Raw genomic sequence first — 22,273 nt, 5'->3', positions numbered from 1 at the left:
GACGAGATAGATTCGAGAATTCCCCTTCTCACATCGCTCGCAAGATCTTGCCCACCTATCAAATACCGCAAATACCGCAATTGTGCCTAATTATCGGTTTCGTATGTGTGTACATGTAAGATGGCTGGGGAACCATTCACACGATTGTCATTTTGTATCACCATGGCCCACCTGTGTGTGGTTCGTTGCTCAACTAGTACGGGGTTTATCAAACATAGCCATGCTCCGTACACAGAATGATCTACAAATTCTTCCACGGATGAATCTTACAAGCCTTCCGGAGCCCTGTTCTTGGCCTTCTTCTTTCACACAATGCAGATCAACCTCGGTGTTGCGTGAAGCTAGAGCAGCAACAATATACCACCATACTTCATACTACATGGTCAACCAGGTAGAAAGCAGACATTTTCGGAGCATACATATCAATAGCAAGCATATACACACGCATTCAGATACAACATTACGAGACGAAGTGTGTGATGATCTGAAATCAAGGTCTGATAATCAGAAAATAATGCCGTTTCCTATTTCCCATACATTAAGTCATTGATCTAAATTCCAGCTCGGTATGCACTTACGAAGGAATGGAAGTCCCATCACCTTGGTTCGGGCATGATCGATTGTCGGCCCGTCCTTACCTGGTCGACTTCCTGCCACCAATTTACTGCTTTGGGAACACTCCGGCACTAGACAGCTTTTCCTAATTCCGAGACCAATAGAATCTTATCGTGGTGATTGTTCTCCGACGATGAGATTACATATTAGCTGGAATGTACAGGCACCATTGGCAGGTTGCAAAACACCCATTGATGTTGGTCACCAAGCTTGAGAAATGCAGCGTGAGGTAAAATGCTAGTATGCTCCCTTTGATGTGGCTAAAGAACGTTGGTGATGAGCTAAATGCATCGAATTACTGTCACCACTACCGGCACGGCACAGGGTTGTCCCGATCGTTGTTGTCTGTTACACAACTGCCAATCACCTCGTCCGACTCTAATCCGGACGCTATAAATTGAGTTCAATATTGATGCCATCCCATCTGGAACATTACCCCGGCTCTCACTGAAGGTCTTTCATGCACTCACTGAGCTGATGTTCCAGCCCCTCATCAAACTTTTACCAAGTCCTAGGTTTTCTATATTCCGATCGATGTGTTGGGATTTTGAGCTGGGATTCTTTGAATTCTGGATTTCTGGATTTCTGGAATCCTATTCAGATCTTGATCCTTCATGACTGTTGACCTGATAAGATCTGTTTCCGAAAAAGTAGCAGCCATGACCTACCAATCTTCGCCGTGATGACTGCTGCTAGTACTAGCCTGACAGTGCTGTGTGGAGCTTGAGTACTACGAGGGTTGCCCTTCCATTGATTTGGCTCTGGAACCTATGCATGCTTGGTTCATGCATCTAGGTGGTGGAATGGAAGCTGTTCTCCATTCTCTTAGTGCACGTCATGAAAAACCTTAAAAATACTCAACTCGGTGATTTCAGGGCTGCACGTCGAGGCATCCAAGAGGACAGCTTCTGAAATTTTGGAATCCAAATATTTGTATTGTTCTTTTTTGACTGGCCTTACCCTGGACCTTGTCACCAGAACTTGCACAGACAGAAAATGTGGCGCTCCTTAAATTCATCTCCACATTGTACTGCAGCTCACCCACAATCCAATTCTCTTTTGATCCTTATGTCCCAAATCCACAAAAGAATTACTACACTACCGTACTTTCCTATGCACAGAAATTCTCACCTTTGACCAACTCCACCCTAGATTGCAACTCCCAGAATTTGGGTCTACGACGCATTAAAGGTTCTCTCGAGATTAATGAGGCACACGAGTTCCCTTGTCTAGTCGTTACACCAGTAATCAAATCTCGACATTATCAGCTCTTTCTGGACTCTAATCACCCATTTACTCCTGTCAGGACTTACACGTATGCGACCTCCGGCAGATAAAATCCCCTTTCTCTCATTATATTAACATTGGATATATTCCTGATCCTGACATCAGATCATATTATTCGTTGGACAACTAAAACCCCTCGCCTTGCTGCATCTCAATTCCGATGCAGCTAGCTAGGCTTGCATTTCCAGAAACCCTTCGATTGCTCTGTGGATTAAGTTTGGTGTCATTTTATCTTATTTAAACTTTAATATCCACACCACATGACAAAAGATCTGTACACCGCAACCAGTTCCAAATCCATATCGACAGACATCACCACGGAAGGGCACTGTGCATAAGCTGGGTACTTCCAGAACGGTCGAAATTTCAGCTATCCGTGTGCTCCATAAATGTATATGCTGATCCATTCATACATCATCGACTGCTGTACTTGAAGATTATACCCTCTACAGTCCCCACCAACGTTGGAGTATCCCCGAAAGATGCTCCAAATTCCACAATAGAGCGAATAGTTTGATGTAGAAGGTGCTTAGGACACTACAACTAAACTTACATTCCGATCTATTTGAATTTCGTACGAAAGGTGCTGCTCGTAGCTCACCACATCTCGTTATCATCATGACGGGTACAGGTCGTTTAGACCTGCCTAAGCAATCAATACCGGGTCAACATCTTCTCACACTCGAACGCGACCCTCAAGCACAACATTCTCAACAGTTCCTAAGTTCGGCCCGGTCCTATGCGGATCTGAACTATCTTTTTGGGGCCCAGGATATAACAATGATTGGGCCCATTCCGAAATCAAATCGACGAAAATCAAGTCAGGGAATTGAGCATGTGAAGCATCGTCGGACAAGATCTGGGTGTTATACTTGTCGCAGTAGACGAGTGAAGGTACTCACTTAACAACTGCAATTTTCCAAAAAAAACGGGCGCTAACTTTCCAGTGTGACGAACACCGCCCAAAATGTGATAGTGAGATTATGAGCTTATATTTTGTAACATGCTGCTAACCTCAACCTATAGGATGCACAAAAGGCAATCGAGAATGTGTATACCCTGATGTGCAGAAATCGGCAAAGGGCGCGGCAAACATTTCATCTAAAGCTGGGCAATCAAAGCCATCAGAAAGCCCTGGTTCATCTGAGGATGAATACGAGGACCGAGACGTTGAGCGTCTGGAAGTTATCCGAGATGAAGATGAGATTGAAAGCCAATCCAAGTATTCGAAAAATAGTTCGAACCTCAATGCCAGCGCACAAAGTTCGCATTCTTCCACTCGTATTAAAACTGGCACAAGGCAAAGCTCAGAGACTCCTTCTTTGATACAAGAAACAGGCTCTTCCCCGACGCCTTCAACTGAAGGCTCTATTGGTTATTCTTCATTTGATCAATTTAGCGGTAGTCCGCAATTCTACGACCAGACATTCACAAATGACTTGGGACCCGACAACTCGAGGAGCAGCTGGTCGCATTTACCACCCGATCTACAATTTTACTTGGCATATTATTGCCAAAATATCACCTTCATGCATTATAGCTTGAGGTCCAACAATGAGGGCTTTATTCACAAATTGTTATTAGATGTCGCCATCCGCCATGAAGCTCTTCTTTACGCAGTGGTAGGGTTTGCAGCTTTCCAATATGCAGTAGAGAAACAAGAAGGCAAAATCCAAGACTTTCTACAATACTACAATAAAGCAGTATCGTTACTTTTAATCTCACTGAAGAAAGGTGCCCAGCATACTACAGGTACAATTTTAGCTATCTTACAATTGGCAACGATCGAAGTATGTACCGCAAACAAATTCTCCAGGATGACATGCTGATTACTTACAGGAGTATCTTGGGGACTGGGCAAATCTTTTAGGCCATCAAAAAGCTGCATACGAAATATTGGTAGATATATATTCCCCGCAAACAATCTTTGAGACAAGTATAGGCCGCGCCATTTTCGGGTGGTACACACGTTTCGATGTCATGGCTGGAATCATGGGTGGTTTTGATGCCTCCATCTCACGAGAATGGTTTTCATATGCACAGGAATATTTCAAGAGTCGAATCGCGCAAGAACCAGATAGCCTCGTATGGAAATTGGAGCATCAGGCTTCAGCAATGCGTCTTGTAGGCAAAGACATGTCGACTTTATTTGCGAAGCAAGGAAAAGGAGAAATTACCCATGAACAATTTATCTTTGAAAATGCAAAGATGACACAGCGGATGAAAGATTGGAAGGACAATATGGACCCAGCGCTGTTGGACAGTCGATATTTGGTCACTGGTTTTCCCCCAGCACAACCCGGGAGTCTATTTGATCCATGCATGCCAGGTGTACTTTATCGTGGGCCGCTCTGGGCGATTAACATAGATACAATGGATCGGTATGCTGTAGCCTTGATGCATGGACTGCATACCGCTCAGGCGATGCAGATGCCACCCGATTTTGAAGTTATGAACAGGTTGTCCGAAGATTTATGTCAGATGTATGAGTCAATTTTGCATCATCCAGAGACACCAAAAGGGGCAGCCGTTGGTCTCCAAGGGGGTCTTGGTATTGCTGTCTTCTTCCTATCCAAAGATGAAGCATATAATATGTGGATGCGCCGAAAGTTGGCAACGATAGAGTCTCAGGGGTAATGTGCACTACTATTCACAGATGTTCTACTGCTAATACAACAACCAGTTTCATACAAACTTTCGCGTTCAGGAGCAAAATGGCAGAACTATTTCGAGATAATTCTTGCATGCATTGGTGGTTGCCAAATGACGAACTGTATCATCCAATAATTCGATCTGTACGAAAATTTGTCGAGGATCGAACCTCCTCGCCAAAGAACGCTGAGAGCAAAGATGTGCAGGACATGAAGGCAGTTTTCTCTGCTATGGACATCAGTGACCAGAGTGATAGCTCACCTCAAATGAGCAACAAGGGAAAGTCAGTGGCCACGGACTTCGACGTAGCTAGCAGCTCGGGGTGGTCTCCTGCTCAGACAAGTAATGATTACAGTCAAAATGAATATGGAGGCGACTCTAGGAGCGAACAGTCTTCCTGGAACAATCAAACTGGGGGTTATTGATGAATAAGACGAATTTTCGGAAACCAAACGTATCGTATGAATACCATTAATTGGAATAGCTGCGTGGTGTTCGTTCAGACGCCTGTCGTGACGGCGCTTCAGAGTCAATCCAACAATCCGACTCGAGGACATCGTCTTCAAACCATTCCATGAGGAAATTCAAGAGAAGGAGAAATGGGACAATTTACTAAAATTCAGTACAGAGTAACGTAGTCGTAATGACCGCGTGGTTGTAGTCCTCAAGGAGAGGGTACAGGGGCGGGGTCCCGTCTTCCCTAGGGTGAAGCAATGGCCATCAGATGCTACAGAGAAGCATTGCCTGCACAGAGTATGTGATCGTATGTCAATGCTTCCTGCGTTGTAAAATCTGACAACCCAATAATGTCAATTCGACACCAAAATTCTAATGAATTACTGAGCAACCATTGACCTTGGCGTTGTGCGAAGTGAACAATAAAATGAACATTTGTATAGATATTCAAAGATTTACCTCCATATACATGTGAGCATAAGGTTGTCTGGATTCCAGTTTCAACAAGCACCATCTAGGCAGGTAATCGATAGTAGCGTAAATACTAATGAAATTTTGAAGTGAGTGTTCTTTTATATACATATTTCAATCTTCTATACTCTACGTTTGATGCATTGATGATCTCTTATAGACGATGTGATGTATTCTTGTTGTTGGTTCCTTGTAAGTTGTAACCGACCTTACCTAGGTATCCAGAAGTAGACTACGGGGAGGCATGTGCCCATGCGCGCAATAAGGTTCCCCAAGCTTCATGAAATTCAATGGTTAATTGAACCAACGACTCTACTATCACAGCACATTCAGAAGCGCACAAGTTATCGTCCTGATTCGGAAAATAATACAAAGTCATTGATATCGGGAATCACAGCATCGACTATGAATCGACCAGGTATGAGGCTCTCCAACTCCCTTTTCCACCCCACAGCTGCCCCGCTGCACGGCTGCCAGAGAGAAGGGAGACAGCTTGCATTGGATGATATTTCAAATGCGAGAGAATACCGGCTGTCAGAAGGATACGGGATCTAGCGGACTGCCAGCAGTATATAGGCGCTGCCCTAAGGCTTGGATTATGGATGGACCGCGGAAATCTTGCACAAGCTCTGCATGAAGTCGGATTTTACAACCCAGATGAGATCGGATGAGAGAGCTTCCATGAAGGGGCAGTTGCTAGGTCTGCTGGCGTGGTTTGAAAGAGTGAAACCGAGATCTGACATCCGAAGGCGAAGGGAGTGCTCGTGTGGCTAGAAAGTGTTTGGGCGCATTAACCTGCAGCTATCATGGGCTTTCATTGAACTTTCTGTACAGGGGGACTAGTTACGGAAATGTGCTGACTTTGTTTTCCCAGGTGTAGGACCGCAGGCCATGCGTGGCATACCCAATGGATTCCCCAATCAACAGCAGATGCAGAACAGGAACGTATCAAATAGGATACCACCCAGTGGGAAAATGGGTACGATTCACACCCCTCATATTTGAAAGAATAGGAGGAGACTTCATGTATACTGATGTTTGTCTATGACTTCTAGCAAACAATGGAGCGACATGGGCATTTGGAGGTGTACCGATGGGGGGAGCAGGTCTAGGAAATCCACGTCCAAACAATGGACCTATGGCAAGCTTTGCACAAACAATAGGAGGATCTTCGCAACCAGCAACACCACTAGATTTGTCGTAAGTTGTTTCTACTTTTGATTTTTGTACTTCCCAGGGTTTGTAGAGACCACATCTTATTACCGCAACCTTTCCCTCCTTCCTACAACAACTACTCAAATATGGGGAAAACACGTTCAAGATATGATGACCCCCCACGTCCACATTCTCCTGGAAGGTATTAAAATTCCCAAAAATCTTCAAACATACACAGTCAGGTTTTATACGTCAGAGATACAATTCATAGCTCCGTTGCATTAAGTACAGATTATACCGTCTGCTTAAACCTGTCTGAGTTTCATTATTTTCTTTCTCAACACTACAAATCTTGACAGTTGACTTTGCTCACATCATTTAGTGAATTTCCCTCACTATCAGGAAACCAGCCTCAGCACAATCAGTCAACATGGGGAGCGGCAGGAGCACGTAATATTGGCCCAGCAAATATACGGTTACAGCAATCAGCTGGATTATCCGCACAACATGCTGCGCAACAACAACAGCAACAAGACGAGCTCTTCAACTCATCAACTCAATTATCGAACAATTCGGGTGGTTTCAGATTTGGGGCTCAAAATGCAGTTGGTCAGTCTTCACAACCGAGAAGCGCAGATGATTTTCCACCTCTGGGGAATTCGAATGGAGAGATTGGCCAAGATCGAAGCTCTGGTCTACTACAAAATGTGGGGTTTGGAGCCGGTGGTGGATTGGGATTTGGTTCTAATAACCCACCACAGCAACAGCAAGCCAGGAGTAATGGTCTTTTAAGTGCATTATCCACTGGTGGTCGAGTGGCACCAGGTAATAGAATTGATTCACCAGCAAGTTTGTCAGGTGAGTAAATTGCCAATGTTGATTGGGTGATATATAATTGTCCTGCTCGGCTAATCTTATCTTTTATTCAGGCCCATCCACAAATAGATCCCCAATAGACACCAGCCGGCAAGGTTTACCACGCCTTGGAGAGAATGAAGTCGGGGTATTATAAATAATCCCTTTAATTTATTGAGCCTCTGCTGATCAATTTGTCTAGAGCTTTCCAGATACTAATTTTGGCTCGTCAAATCCAATATCACTCAGAGAAGACGACAATCAACAATTTAATATGCCTACAGCGACCAACTCTCGAGCAGATGGCCCATCAACCCTGACTCAAGCACAAGAACTCGACCCTAGTTCTCTATCAAGAAGTGCTGATAATGCGGAATCCAAAGTACAAGATCCATTAGCTCACATGAGTGATGCCGACAGATTTGGACTCAAGGGATTTTCCTATATGATGAACAATTTTCCCGACTATGCTGCTCTTGTTACTGGAACTGACATCAGCCATTTAGGCCTCGATCTGAATTCCGAGCAGTGAGTACTGGCTGGATAGCCTTCTGCCTTTCGAAACAAATATCTCAGCCATGCTAACAGTTCACAAGACCTATCTCAAGTCAAATTTACTCTTTATGGGACAACGAGCCCCCACGACCAGATGTCACTCGTTTCAACCTACCTGAATGTTATCGCGTTCTTAATGTTGCTCCTCTCGAAAGCAAGATGCCTAATTTCAACGAAGAAGCCCTATTGTTTATGTTCTACAGTAATCCGGGGGACAAGCAGCAGCTTATGGCAGCTAGGGAGCTGTAAGTAAAGTACTTGTTCCATCGCAATTCATTTACTAATACACTCTTCGCTTGATAGTGGCAATAGGAATTGGCGGTATCATAAAAAGATGCAAGTTTGGCTTACCAAGGATGATTTGATGGTTCCTCGTCAACTTACCCAACAGATGGAGCAAGGCTACTACATCTTTTTCGATGTAAAGACTTGGTCAAGACAACGAGTAAGTATAGAGATATTCTATCCCTAGTATGGTTTACTAACTTTGTTGTAGCGGGAATTCACATTATCTTACGACGACTTGGAAAGAGTCGAAGATCGGTTTTAATTTATGCAACACAACCCATAGTCAAATTCGGTCTTTTTTTCTCGACGGGCGGAATCATACATTTTCATGAATACCGCACGTATCGGTCGAAATAGCATGAATAATTTCACACGGCTAAATACATAGTATCCTCGTTTCTCTAATTAATGGCACAAGACTTGTATTTGCTACGGGGCATATATGGGGCTTGGCTTTCTTTTTTAGCGGAGTACACAGGAGGGAATAACTTGCTCTGGCTGCTAGACTCTTTTATGACTGGCTGGCGTTTCGATTATGGAGCTGCGCAAAAACTCGCTGGATAGGGGACGGTTGCGGGTATGATGGGCAGAGAGAGGGATTTGACGTAGCAATTAAATGGATTGTGCGTTACCTCATTTCAAAGTACCTTGTGATGTGATGCTGCGTGAATTGAACGTTTCTTGATGTTGATGTGCGATGATTTTGGTGTGGCAAACATAACAAGATTCTGAGTATCTAGTCTAGATATTCTCATCAGAATTGATGTCGGTTGAATCAGTTCTCCAGGTTATTTGCTCAAAGCTTGGTATCCACCACAGGCTCACAATCAAATCATATGTAATATGCTAGAATATCTCAAAATCTCTTCATTAGGATCATTACATACAAAGTCCAACAATCAAGCTACATACATACATACAATAAAATACTGTTTGAAGAAGAAGAAATTATATACACGAAAACATCAACCAACGACCTTCAAGACTACTTTTGACTCTCAAGACTGTAAAATCTCAAGTTGAGCCTCCAGGGCCTATCCATTATCAATTAGCACATCACATCGCATCACATCGTATCATATCCTCCCCGCAATACATTCCTCTTCCACCTCCACCGTCCTCACCACATCAATATGTATATCCCAGCCCCCTTCCTTTTCCTTCCGTCCTGATTCCTCCGAGAGAGACAAATAGAGATCATCATTTTCTCTCTCCTGATTCCTCGAGCGATTCCTCGACCTCGATCGATTGCGCGAGCGATCGCTGCCAAGCGATAATTTATCTCGTCGCACAGAACCCAGGATATTGCGGCCTAGGTTCGCGATATTGTGGGTGCTGTTGAGGACTGGATTGCTGTTTAGCGGTGAGATGACGGATGCGGTTCCGATGTGCATTTCCTCATCTGCGATGATCGGGCATGTGCTGCTTGTTTTGCTCGATTTGCTCGAGCGGTTTGTGTAGGTGCCGAGTTCGAAAATGCTCGTTCCGATGGTTTGGTCGAGGTCGGTGTCGTTGTCGTAATGGGTGTCTTCTTCGCTTCCGTAGAGGGGAATTTGGGAGCTTTGATTGCTGAGGACATTGGAGTTGGAGTTGGAGCGTGATTTTGATTTAGGGAGAGAGTGCGTGGATTGGGAGGTGGATGTGATGCCGAAGCCGGAAGGTGGGACTGGGATACTCTTGAAAATATTTGGGGCACTGAAAGAAGATTGAGAGGGGCGAGAGGGGTGGGAATTAAAGATTTTGGGAATGTAGGTTGCGAAGAAGACTTTGGTGGCCGGAATGGAGGTGCATATCTAGTTGGGAAGTGTTAGGATCCGGAAGTATAGGAAAGGAGAGCATTGAGACACTTACAATTCCAACATATAATTCTACAGCTGCAGAAACCCATACGGGGAAAGAAGCCCATACTTGATCATATGTTTGTGTTACTTGGTACATGTAGTATGTACGAATGACACCTGCAAAACATGATAGGAAACCGAGGGTGAAGAGGAAAGAGACGATGAGGGTTTGACGACGGGGGAGATTTGTTGAGTACTATTTTGTTCTAGTTAGAATTTGGTTTTTGGATGAGGAGAATGAGATGACTAACCACTGTACGGATGGGAAGGATGACCACGAGAAAATCTGTAAGAGTGTTGATAATTCCGGCGAAAAGGAGTGTAGAGGATTGATCTATGCAGTTTGGTTGGGGCTCGTCTGTTATTTTCCAGTAATCCTGCGGGGGTCTATGATGTTTTAGTATGTAAATCATTGCACATCTCGACACTTGCCCCCTCCGTTGGCATATCAAACATAAGGAAGAAGCAATGATTTTAACTAACCTACATTGAAACACCAACACAATACAAAATAAGGCTCCTTGTAACCCTACTATGCAAATAGCAGCCAGAGTCACCCGTCTCCAGAATATCGTGGCACTGGTTAACATGCGACGAACAAGCATTAACATGGATAATTTGGTGAACGTGCATGCTGATGCGAACATGATCTCTATCAAGAGGACCATCTTCAGTCCAAATTCCACATGTGAGCTTGGGATGTCGTACTAGATTATTGTTAGTGATGGTTACAGACAAGGGTTTGTATGGTGAGAGGGGTGTATACTTGATGTCTGGTCCACATGAATTTCAAATCTGCCAGCAGACTCAGAACAAAGAACCCGGTCGTAGGAATCTACATCATCATGACATTAGCATCTCCAATCGTATAATATCACACCAATCTTCTTTGCACGCGCAGACTCTGGCCTGAAGAATAGGTAAAACCAACCATAGCAAATAAGATCATCATGTCATCCGCCCCAAAAGAAGCCCTCAGTCTTGTCCTCGTCCATATCCTCAGTGAAATAAAGCAACAAAGGACTATGTATAACACGATATTCAGAATAACATTCCCCCATCCATGTGTTTCTGGATCGACATAATTGGGCTCAGGCCAAGCGGCTATTACCCAGGCGGGAGGTTTTTGCATGTTGCAAGTGGTCTCTGCGACTTCAGACGTAAAAAAACTCGTTGGAGATCGAAAGGAAAGGGAGATATAATGTAGATCCAAAAAAAGACTGCAAAAGATTGTGGAGTGAATGAGACACTACTAGCTTTCTCGAATTCAATAGATAGTGGGAAGGGTTCAAAAGAAAGTAAGATGCATCTCATATCAATACGTCAAGCGAAGACAAAGATGTATATGTAAATAGGACCAGTATTAACCAGTAAGAGAAATTAGAGACAGCAATTAGCAAAAGTAAGAACGAGAAGAGAAAGAGAGGGAAGTAAACATTTCCACGAGGGTACTACGGCGATTAAAGCCGAACGGTCTGCGGTTAAGCATTTTCGCTGTGCTGTGACCAGCCTCGATTCCATGAAAAGCGCATTCCATCTTTTTCACTTAGACCAGTCCTGCAATTCATCTTCTTACCAAGTTACCACATCTACAGAGTACGACCTTGCCGTGCCGCTGATACGGAACCATCATTGGCCACTTGGGGGCCACTTGGGGGCAATGAGGAAGAACATGCGGAGAATCCTTACAATCTTATCTTTCATCCAATCCGGGTGCAGAAAGAGAACTCTCAAACGATGGATCATGGGGGTAGATATCTTAGAATCTCCGATGGATGGCATAATTTATAATAAAGACTCCGTGCAGAATTCGGGTGGATGTCGCACATGCACCTGCGCATGCATCAGTGGCAATGCAAATAGCAATCACACAGACACAGATATATATCAGACCCTGCTTCCCCCGCCGGTTTTCTAAGCCTCTGACTCTAGACTCTAGAGCATCAAGGCCTCGGTTTTAATACCACATGAGATGGGAAATTGGTTCGATTTTGATCTTAAGCTTCACACTATTGAGAATATTTTTTTTGGTCAGTGGCTCAGAAAGTATTTGAGACTTGAGATGAAAGGGAGATTGTGATAGGCAATGATGTCTGTGTGTCTGCGCTATTGAAGGCTCTCGGACTAAAACTTTCAATAATGACTCGAGAGAACAACGTGGTGTCGTACATATGGATTTGATTCAAATCGAGGCTTTACAATGCGGCGCTGATTACCCTAGTGTTTTACATCTTCACTTGTAGTCTTGGGCTACATTTCAATATTCAGGTACAAGGACGGTATTTTGGTTCAAAGGTATCTCGCGTGATTGATTTTTCCATACTTGCGGTAAGAACAGTTCTAATCATGAAGAAAAGTTCATAAAATCCATAAGCCATGACCAATAAAGGCAAGGAAACAATGATATTCCATTACACATAACCGCCCTTTCATAAATGTCGATATATCTATGAAGCTTTCTTTGCGAACTCGACTCGTAAAATCAAATGCTTGAAACCATAGCCATCCATTTTTTCGCAAGCCTTTGCAGCATCTGATCTTTCCTGGAAACTAATGAATGCAAAGCCCTTTGCCAAACCAGTTTCTCTGTCCTTTGCCAAAAAGACTCTTGTGACTCTGCCGAAACGTTCGAACATATCCCGAAGTTCTTGTTCCTCGGCCATTTCTGAGACCTAATCTGTGGATTAGCGAAGGAAAATAAGTTAACAGAAAATAGAGAACTTACATTAGTGACACGTAGAGTAGCCAAATCATCTCTCTCGAACTTGCCGCCACCCATTCTCTCACCACCAGCAGTACCGCCATTTCTGAGATGGGGTGGTACGTATGAAGATTTGCCAGCACCAAGACCACCTGGACCCTCTGGAGTATCTGCGTGACCAGCTGCAACATCGACTGCTCCTTCCTCGCCCAAAGGTGCCATTGTGCCTTTGAAAGGACACTTGGCTGTGAAATGCTCTCCGCTACAAATACGACATTTGACTTGCTTGTCCTTCAACTTGTTCTTCATAGCTCCGGCATCCGAAACCTCCTCCTTGGCATCCTTTCTCCAGTTTGTGCTTGGTCTGAATATAATGTTCTCTCCTACACTGGTTGTATCCGAAGCAGGCTGAAGTTATAAACAAATCAGTCAACATTTCCCCCTAGATTGGAACCCTTTTGAACTCACCCCTGCAGCATCCTTTTGGGACAATCCGAATTTGCTCCAGGACTTTCTCTCAGCGACTCTTGGGTTCACGATTTCTTTGACTTTAGTGAATCTGATGCGGCGAGTAGTCTTGACCTTCTTTCCATCATCGTTGAATCTCCAGGTTACAATCGTTTGTGTGCCATCTTTATTGGTAGTGGTGGTTGACTGTGGGAGCTCGTTAGAATCCTCGAGATCCTCATCATCAGCCCAATCGCGATTACTATGGCATTTGTTAGATTATGCTGAGGCTTGGTTAAAAATGGCGAATTTTCTCACTTTGCGACTCTAGACATTTTTTTGATAGGTGTGCTTTTTGCCTTTGTAGGGTGATGCAATGCGCTTATCACGACCCCAAGATACGAGCTTTTTGCTGTATCAAGCTCCCTTAATTATCTCTGCGAAATTTCGATGGCAGAGTGGTTGATCGTGACTTCGATTGTGGGGTGGTTCGATGTTCAACGTGAAGTTCTTATTTAAAATATCGCTTTGAGTGGGTGGGCAAATTTGCTAGGGCGAGCTTTCGTTATCCAATAATTGGTCTAACCACTTCCGGCACTAGCGGGGTAATATACAGCCTTGTCTTGCTCCCCTCGCACCCATTCAAGGCTTCAATGCTTTCAAAGCATTCCACCACAGTCTTTTGACTCATCTGGACAGATTCCATTTAACCTGATAAGTACCGGTCTTGTAAGGTTACTAGTAGTATCATTGAGGTAGTATTGTGGCAAGTCTCATTGAGTAGGCAATTCTAATAGTTCAATGAGCCTGCCAGCCATAAGGAGGGATCGCATGCTATCTCTGTCAAGTTGTTAATCATCTCTGAGTTGGCAAAAGAAATGCGCAACTATTTTCAAGTTTAGACCATTGATCAATTCATTATGGTATTCAAGTAACATATCTTATCTTATTTTTAACTCACTCGAAAGGGCGGAGCATGAGCCTCATGCAAAGTCAAACATCAGTTTAAAGTAGAGCACAAAAGAGTCATCAATGTCAAGTGTAATTAGATGTTGGGATTTTTGAAATGAGTCATGAGAGGGGATGTCATATTATTCGTCGTCTTATCCTAATTTTTATACACAGCTAGAGTAATGCCATTTTCCGTAATCTTGCCTCATAACACATTCCCTGAACGCTCAAATCTAGCGAACAGTATTGGTTGCTCTAACGCCTTTTTTCCCAAAGCTATGAAGAGTAAAAGAAAGGAGTATTTATGACAAGGGAAATTGTTGCCTATATGCAACATATGAGTACAAAAATACAATGAACGGTAGTTCTATGTGTGCCCCTGGATATCGCTAAAAAGAGTTGAGATGAAATATGCCTATATTAATGTTTTCAAGGCTTCTTCTCGCCGTCCTTAGCCTCGCCTTCTGATGCGCTGCCCTCGGTACCTTCTGACTTGGCCTCACCGGACTCGGCGCGGGCCTTGTGCATCTTATCGAAGAGGTTCAAGCTAGCCATTTGGAGCTCATCGGTCTTCTCCTTCAACTCAGCAGCAGTGGCAGTACCTTCTCCGGACTGACTCTTGCTGACGAACTCACGGAGTGCGGTAATCTTCTCACGGATACCATCAGCCTCGGTCTTGTCGAGTCTGTCGGCGAATTCGTTCAAAGCCTTCTCGGTGTCGTTGAGAACACTGTCAGATCTGTTGGCAGCCTCGATAGCAGCCTTGCGCTCCTTATCAGACTCGGCATATCTCTCAGAGTCATCAACCATGTTTTGGATCTCAGCATCAGAAAGACCAGAGCCGGAGGCAATGGTGATGGAGTGATCCTTGTTGGTTGACTTGTCCTTGGCGTGGACGTGGACGATGGCGTCGGCATCAATGTCAAAAGTGACCTCAATTTGAGGAACACCTCTGTGAGCAGGTGGGATACCAACAAGTTGGAAGTTTCCGAGCATCTTGTTGTCGCGGACAAGTTCCCGCTCACCTTGGTAAACCTTGATCTCGACAGCAGTTTGAAAATCGGCGGCGGTAGAGAAGATTTGAGATTTCTTGGTAGGGATGGTAGTGTTTCGGTTGATCAATCTGGTGAATACACCTCCGAGGGTCTCAATACCAAGAGACAATGGGGTGACATCCAAGAGAAGGACATCGGTAACGTTTCCAGCGAGAACACCACCTTGAATAGCGGCACCCATGGCAACTGCCTCATCTGGGTTGACGGACTTGGCGGGGTCACGACCAAAGATGGACTTGACTGACTCGCTGACCTTTGGCATACGGGTCATTCCACCGACCAAGATAACTTCTTGAATATCCTTAGCGGCGAGGTTGGCATCCTTCAAAGCCTTTCTTACTGGCTCGATAGTGCGGGTGATCAATGGATCGACGAGTTTCTCGAGTTGAGATCTAGAAAGCTTTTGGTTGATGTGCTTTGGTCCAGAAGAGTCGGCAGTGATGAAAGGAAGATTGATATCAGTTTGCATAGAGGAAGACAACTCGATCTTAGCCTTCTCAGCGGCTTCACGTATACGCTGAATGGCCATACGATCACCGGAGAGATCAATGCCGGAATCCTTCTTGAATTGTTGAACCAAGTGGCGAACCAAGTGGATATCGAAATCTTCACCTCCCAAGTGAGTATCTCCGTTGGTAGACTTGACTTCGAAAACACCCTTTTGGATCTCGAGGACAGAGATATCGAAAGTACCTCCACCCAAATCGTAGACAGCGATGATCTTGTCCTCATCCTTCTCCAATCCGTAGGCCAGAGCGGCAGCAGTTGGCTCGTTTACGACTCTGAGAACGTTCAAACCGGCAATTTGACCAGCATCCTTGGTGGCTTGACGTTGGGAATCGTTGAAGTAGGCTGGAACGGTAACAACGGCATTTTGAACAGGCTTGGTAAGGTAAGCCTCAGCGGTTTCCTTCATCTTTTGCAAGACGAATCCACCAATTTGCGATGGAGAGTATTTCTCGCCGCGAGCAGAAACCCAAGCATCACCGTTTGTGTGTTGAACGATCTTGTATGGAACCTCCTTGATGTCACGTTGAACCTCAGCGTCAGTGAACTTTCGTCCGATCAAACGCTTGGTTGCGAACAAAGTGTTCTCTGGGTTGACAACAGCTTGACGCTTTGCAGACACACCGACCAATCTCTCACCATCTTGTGCGAAAGCTACTACGGATGGAGTTGTACGGGCACCTAGGAATCGAATTAGTGCGGGTCAACAGCAGTGAAATTGGGAGGTAGTAATTACCTTCTGAGTTCTCGATAATTTTAGCAGTTTGCCCTTCCATCACAGCAACCGCTGAGTTTGTGGTACCTGTGAAGAGATTAGTATGTGATTCGAAAAAACTTGCTTGCCACTACGTGGAATAAACATACCTAAATCGATACCAATGACTGGTCCTTTGACCTTCTTATCCGCATCATCTGAGTTCCATCGTCTAGCAAACGATGATCCTAATGGTGTGCGGAGAGGTGCTGTGCGTGTGACGGATGAAGTTGCTCTTGGAAGCTATTGAGCAACAAATGTTAGCTTTTGTGTTGATAATGTCATAGCAGTTACTCTGCTTCAATTCGAAAACTTACAGCTCTGGAAATTCTGGAAGCAAACATCTTTATTTGTATTGCTTCTATAATACAGGAAACTCAATTGTAGAAGTAATATGAATTAAGTATGAGAAAAAGGAATGGGTAGAAGAAAGGTGTGAGTAGATGATTAGCAAGATTGAGGCGATGGAGGGAGAAAATATAATAAATCAACGGCGGGCCACAATGAAAAAATGTCATTTTTAGTTTTAGCGTCTTTTTCTTGGTCAATTGGTAGAACATCATCGAAACCACAAGCACGTGCTCGAATGCAAAGACACACGGACACATTTGGTGTGGCAAGGATTATGAGGTTATCAGGTTATCGAATATGTGCTTATGTCATTATCCACTCAGAATGCGGGATAGAATAGTTGCCGAGACTAGTGAACTTGACGTCGTGAAATGAATATTGAAACTTTGAGCTTGTCATATATCAATCACAACATCTGTTTCTGTATCTCCTCAATACACTTTACAGTTTGGAAACCTTCAAATTATCCCTTCTATCAAAAGAATAGGAGTCTGTTGAAAGACCACATATGAGCGCATAATTAATATTCAGTATCTTCACAGTTTAATCGCAGCCTGCTACTTGAATACTTGGTTTACATCCTGTTGTGCATGGCTGCAATATCTTGAATGCATGACAGTATGGCTGTCAAAGAAGAAAGCTCGTGAGTTTGTACAACGTAATGCTCGTTATGACTATTCAGTTCTGATTCGCATTCTGATCACTTGTACTTTGATAGATATCATCCTACTGATGACCTAATTCGATTGTCGCCACGGAGATACTATCGAGCCTCCATTAGCCCAAGGTACGGAAGATACTCTGTTTGCGCATTCACGTTCGAAACAGATCCAAAGATGTTGAAGTTTTTTCGTTGCTGCAGAATTGTTGAAGGCTTCCATCAACTACTGTTTCTTATAAAAAAATCAGTCGGAATTACACTGCCTTCCATAGCAGTTGCTAGTATCTGCCGAATAGATTGATGGGGTTTCTAACTTCTTATAGTCATTGGCAATTGCACGATTTGCTGAGCTCTCCGAAACAGTATGTTATTTACTACCCGAGTTCGCACGACATAATCTGTCTCGATACAAAATCTCGCGAGCGCGAGCTCCTCGCAACTTTAAAATACGAGCCGCGATGTTTGACGGCCGTAAAGGATTGGGTATGCGCCGGAGGAGATAGAGGACAATTCACAAGCTTTTATGTGGGAGAAGGAGAGAGACCTGGAAAGACTGATTCGCTTTTGGATTTGAGCGCTGATGCCGATGCTCGATTACCTCTCATCCTACAACCGTCAGCAAGACCAACTCAAAGGGAATCCACCGATGACTCCCGAAGATCTAGTCCTGATGCTACCACTCCGCATGTGTCCAAGAAGATAGGTTCCGACGTAGTAAACTGTATAACACTTTGGTTCCCTTCAGAATCATCGTTGCCCATGGCATACAAGGAACCTGTTGCTGTTGCAGCGCTCAACGACAGTTCTGTTGCTATACTCAACTTACATGACTCCGAGATGATGGATGCTCTCACTTATCCTGATTATGTGAACCGCGCTGTAATATCACCGAAAGGGAGTATCCTCATTGCAATGTATGCTCCTCAAGTTCACTAGACGTTGACACTTTATTAATTTGAAATAGATGCGATGATCCATTCCTATATATCCACAAAAGGCAGCCGAAACAGGTCTCAAAGACTCATTTTACTTCGCATATGAATGAGGAGTATGAGTGGGTATTTTCAGGCAGGATTCAGCTCGAAGGACAACGACTATCGGACAAAAGTGCCATGAGAGGTTCATTTGCAGCATGCTTTTCTAATTCGGGCAAATATCTTGCTGTGGCCACTCAATATGGACTTATATCGATATTCTTGACCGAACAACTAACTAGAGACGATGTCGATCCTTTGGAAGTTAGTTTTACTACATCACGACCTAATGTTGAATCTGGGGCTGTTAGAGCCATGGGATTCTCACCAAATAATTTTGATTTACTCGCTTGGACTGAAGCTAGCGGACGTGTTGGAGTAGCAGATGTCCGGGATTTGTTCACTTCCAGGCAGGTAATCGATATAAATTCTCGCGGGGAGGGCGTTGAACGAGTCTGGGTTACTGAGCGCTCAAATAATACTCTGTCAATAGAGGCTAGGCTAGATGCAAGGCTTCGTGCTTCTCACACAGAGTCACCTTCTGAGGCTTCTACCAGCGCAATGCCAGACTACCTAGGCTTGGATTTTGATCAGCAACAACTAACGAGCCTGGCCCGTGATTTGACAAACAGACACCAACTCTCACCAACTGCTGACGAGATGGAGATATTACAGGCACATCGAACAGCTCGTCGACAAAGGGATGCAATCCGTGAGGCCCGAGAAATGGGAACCACCTCTAGATGGGGCATTTTGGAAGGAGGTAGAATCACAGATATTTTTGCTGACACAGAACGCCGCATATCTACAGCTGGTCTCCCAAGTGCTTTACGAGAATTTGTCAATTCAGACCGAACGCCGGCTTCCTTTCGAGCCTTCATAGAAAGACAGAATCAGGACCGTGAAAGGCGTGTAGTACAGAACGAAATTAGGAATGTGATCAGGCGACAACAAGCATCATCAGTATTAGATAATACCACCGTGGATGCCGAGTCTGACAGAACCGTACGGACAAGTGCAGATACCTTTTCTGGGTTAGAGCGTCTGTCACTCGCTCCTCGTCTTCCAACCATTGGCTATGAAGCAGCCCCTAATGCTTGGGCTGAACTTGAAGAAGTGTATCGAACACGGTACTCTCGAGATCAACCTGAAGAGGAAGAGGAGGAGAATCAAGCATCCACTCAAAGATCAAGACAGCCATGGCGTCCCTTGGATGCGCTTACTAGACTTAGTCTTGACGTGAGGAACGATAGTAATATATTGAGACGAGAGCGAGAGAGTAGGAGTGAGCCAGTGGACACCATGGGACTCGCTTGGAGCGAAGATAGTAGGCTACTGTATGTGCTTTTGTATGTTTTCTCATATTAACAATGCTAACCATTCACAGATATGTTGGTGCAGGAGATGGAATTCATGAATATCAAGTGAATGTGGCGGGACGAAAACTATTTCCTCATCGTGTATTACAATAGTTGTATAATGAATGAAATTTGGAAGGTCGTTTTGGGAAATGGGAGGGGATCGGAGTCTGGAAATTTATTGGCATGGCGCATACCAGAATGTCCATGAAATAATTTACTTATGAAGTACAAAATCTGACTCTTAAAAGTCTTCTATCGAATTAATAATAATATATACAAAATTTCAAGTCAATGCCTCAATTATCTCTATTTCTCAGGTATGAGAGCGAACCAAGCAAAGAAGGCAAGCATCCCGAATATGCTTGATCGAGGGTCATGTGACACGGTACTTCCTAAACTAAATAGAAAAATGCGTACCTGGTACATGTCTTTCTAGGTAGGAATGTGAATACAAGTATATAAGCTCCGTGTCAACCCAATTCTATATTGCTGACTTGCCAAAATCTATCTTCTCTTCCAACTTTTCTCCCTCATAAATTAAAACGAGAACGAAATCATCGTTATGGAATCCAATGCTCTTCAATTTTATCAACCAGGATTATTGTTCGAGACTCAGGAGTCCACTGTCTGTTCTACGATCCGAAACTATTTACACATGCTCACAGTACCAAGCCATCCAAGCTTAGCTTTTGGAATATAGACAATGAGACTAATCACAAAGCGTAGGATCGATTCCCAGATGAATCACAGACTTATAAACGATTTATAGAGATTATTAAGAATTTTCATGAAGATGTGGAAATGCCACGCGAAATTCTTGAAGCAACAGTTGGAGAGATTTTGAAAGGCCATGATGATCTGATTCAAGAATATCAGCGAATCTGTATACTTTTCGATGAACGAGATGATTTTGAGCTGGCGAGGAAAATAGTAGAAGAGGAGGAGAAAGAAGCGCTTCGGATAATCGCAAGTGCGAAAAGACAAGCTGCGCACATACGAGCTTACAAGACGCAGAGAAAATCCACGCTTCTGCGTCTTCCGAGGGAAATTAGAGATACGATTTGGAAGGATGTCGTGCAGGGGAATATAGTGCATATTTCCCGGGTTGAAGATGAAAATGCTTCTTCGTCGTCGTCGATATCTTTTAAGTATCATTCGTGCGTGGCGACCACCGGACTCAAAAGTTCGGCCTGTCCGGCGGGAGAAGGAGATCATGCGTTGTGCGCGAGAACTAGTCGCTCGGATTTCCCTTCTCATCGTTTGGTGTGCAAACAGATGAATCTGGAGCTTCCCGAAGCGAGAGCAACTTTCTTTGCGAAGAACGCGTTGCATTTTGATAATTTGGAGGATGCGCAGGAGTTTGTTTTCGGGTTGAAGGAAAGGGATCGAGCGGCGATTACGCATATTAGATTACCGGTTCCGTATTCGTTGGCGATGAAGGATTGTGATGAGGGAATGGAGTTTAGAGCTTGGGAAGCGATTATGAATTATTTTAGTTGTCCCTGGGTTCGATCAACAGTATGTGTTTTTTTCTCTTCTCTCTTTTCTTCGATTTTTTGGGGCTTGTCTGTTTTATCGGAGCTATGAATACTGATTTACTTTGTCATACCAGCTCCATCTATATGACAACACTTCAAGGTTTTGGAAAAGACCATGGTGCTTCAAATATTCCGCCTGTTATTACCGCGAAAACAGGGATCGAATGTACAAAAAATGGCAAGTCTCATTCGGTGACTCGAGTTGGGATATTGATATTGCATCTCTCCGCTACAAAGCCGAGCCCAGAATCGATATCGGGATGAGCTATCCGGAAGTCGGCGAGTTATTTTCTTCAGCTCCTCTTCTTCGTCTCTCCCCCTTTCTTTCAATTCGTCAATTAATCCCCCATCCCTGCCTTCCCTTTTCTTACTAACGCCCCCCTCTCCTCTAGCACAAAGCACCTTCTTCCGTCCCCGTCCCCGCAACCACATCCCTTTCTCAACACGATTCGACAATCCCGCACCATGGATACGCTCTCTCCTCCAATTCCGTCAATACTCCGGACTGAATTTTCATTTCTGGGCCTCCAATCCCATTTCTAAAGAGAATGGAATTCTGCGTGTTCCTCGACACGAAGCTTTTATAGCAGCCTTGCAGGAAGAAGTATCGCGCTCAGAAATTGGTCCCTGGAAAATCGTGCAGTTTAGACGGAAGCACTTTGGTAATCCGGATGTGGCTTCTTTGAGGAATTTGTAGGGGTTGGGGATAGGGTACGGAGGGAGAGCAGTTTGGATGAGGTAATATCGCTTGTATTTATAATTAGAGATTTGAATGGCTATGAATTGCCTGGAAAGCTG

At 44.2% G+C, this 22,273-nt stretch overlaps 7 protein-coding genes across 7 annotated transcripts; 4 read left to right on the top strand and 3 right to left on the bottom strand.

Moving 5' to 3' along the window:
• Nucleotides 1-2,520: 2,520 nt before the first annotated feature.
• On the top strand, nt 2,521-4,979 carry EAF01_011503 (uncharacterized protein; the record flags this gene model as incomplete). Its single annotated transcript, XM_038919761.1, has 5 exons — nt 2,521-2,796; nt 2,850-2,877; nt 2,929-3,692; nt 3,742-4,535; nt 4,586-4,979. The coding sequence occupies 5 exons, from the start codon at nt 2,521-2,523 to the stop codon at nt 4,977-4,979; spliced, it is 2,256 nt and encodes a 751-aa protein (XP_038764694.1).
• A 907-nt stretch (nt 4,980-5,886) lies between these two features.
• Nucleotides 5,887-8,596, top strand: EAF01_011502 (uncharacterized protein; the record flags this gene model as incomplete). The annotated part of the gene is made up of 9 exons (XM_038919760.1): nt 5,887-5,899; nt 6,356-6,460; nt 6,537-6,681; nt 7,019-7,494; nt 7,566-7,639; nt 7,694-8,019; nt 8,088-8,291; nt 8,350-8,491; nt 8,543-8,596. The coding sequence occupies 9 exons, from the start codon at nt 5,887-5,889 to the stop codon at nt 8,594-8,596; spliced, it is 1,539 nt and encodes a 512-aa protein (XP_038764693.1).
• A 628-nt stretch (nt 8,597-9,224) lies between these two features.
• On the bottom strand, nt 9,225-12,389 carry EAF01_011501 (uncharacterized protein). Its single transcript, XM_038919759.1, has 7 exons — nt 12,069-12,389; nt 11,107-12,008; nt 10,942-11,010; nt 10,659-10,882; nt 10,427-10,562; nt 10,186-10,371; nt 9,225-10,127 (listed from the first exon to the last, which is right to left on the bottom strand). Exons 2-7 carry the CDS (start codon nt 11,305-11,307, stop codon nt 9,411-9,413), a joined length of 1,533 nt encoding a protein of 510 aa, XP_038764692.1. The 5' UTR covers nt 11,308-12,008; nt 12,069-12,389; the 3' UTR covers nt 9,225-9,410.
• Nucleotides 12,390-12,622: 233 nt separating this feature from the next.
• EAF01_011500 (uncharacterized protein) lies at nt 12,623-13,658 on the bottom strand (the record flags this gene model as incomplete). Its single annotated transcript, XM_038919758.1, has 4 exons — nt 12,623-12,847; nt 12,901-13,284; nt 13,345-13,585; nt 13,642-13,658. The coding sequence occupies 4 exons, from the start codon at nt 13,656-13,658 to the stop codon at nt 12,623-12,625; spliced, it is 867 nt and encodes a 288-aa protein (XP_038764691.1).
• A 1,045-nt stretch (nt 13,659-14,703) lies between these two features.
• On the bottom strand, nt 14,704-16,934 carry EAF01_011499 (uncharacterized protein; the record flags this gene model as incomplete). Its single annotated transcript, XM_038919757.1, has 4 exons — nt 14,704-16,517; nt 16,573-16,638; nt 16,701-16,833; nt 16,908-16,934. The coding sequence occupies 4 exons, from the start codon at nt 16,932-16,934 to the stop codon at nt 14,704-14,706; spliced, it is 2,040 nt and encodes a 679-aa protein (XP_038764690.1).
• A 627-nt stretch (nt 16,935-17,561) lies between these two features.
• EAF01_011498 (uncharacterized protein) lies at nt 17,562-20,048 on the top strand (the record flags this gene model as incomplete). The annotated part of the gene is made up of 5 exons (XM_038919756.1): nt 17,562-17,584; nt 17,660-17,728; nt 17,926-18,516; nt 18,567-19,913; nt 19,964-20,048. 5 exons carry the CDS (start codon nt 17,562-17,564, stop codon nt 20,046-20,048), a joined length of 2,115 nt encoding a protein of 704 aa, XP_038764689.1.
• Nucleotides 20,049-20,499: 451 nt separating this feature from the next.
• EAF01_011497 (uncharacterized protein) lies at nt 20,500-22,172 on the top strand (the record flags this gene model as incomplete). The annotated part of the gene is made up of 4 exons (XM_038919755.1): nt 20,500-20,601; nt 20,664-21,455; nt 21,550-21,808; nt 21,868-22,172. The coding sequence occupies 4 exons, from the start codon at nt 20,500-20,502 to the stop codon at nt 22,170-22,172; spliced, it is 1,458 nt and encodes a 485-aa protein (XP_038764688.1).
• Between the last annotated feature and the right edge of the window lie 101 nt (nt 22,173-22,273).

The sequence above is a fragment of the Botrytis porri genome (genome assembly GCF_014898465.1).
Source record: "Botrytis porri strain MUCL 3234 chromosome Unknown BPOR_022, whole genome shotgun sequence".
NCBI lineage: Eukaryota > Fungi > Ascomycota > Leotiomycetes > Helotiales > Sclerotiniaceae > Botrytis > Botrytis porri.
This window is presented reverse-complemented; position numbering and strand designations above follow the sequence as displayed.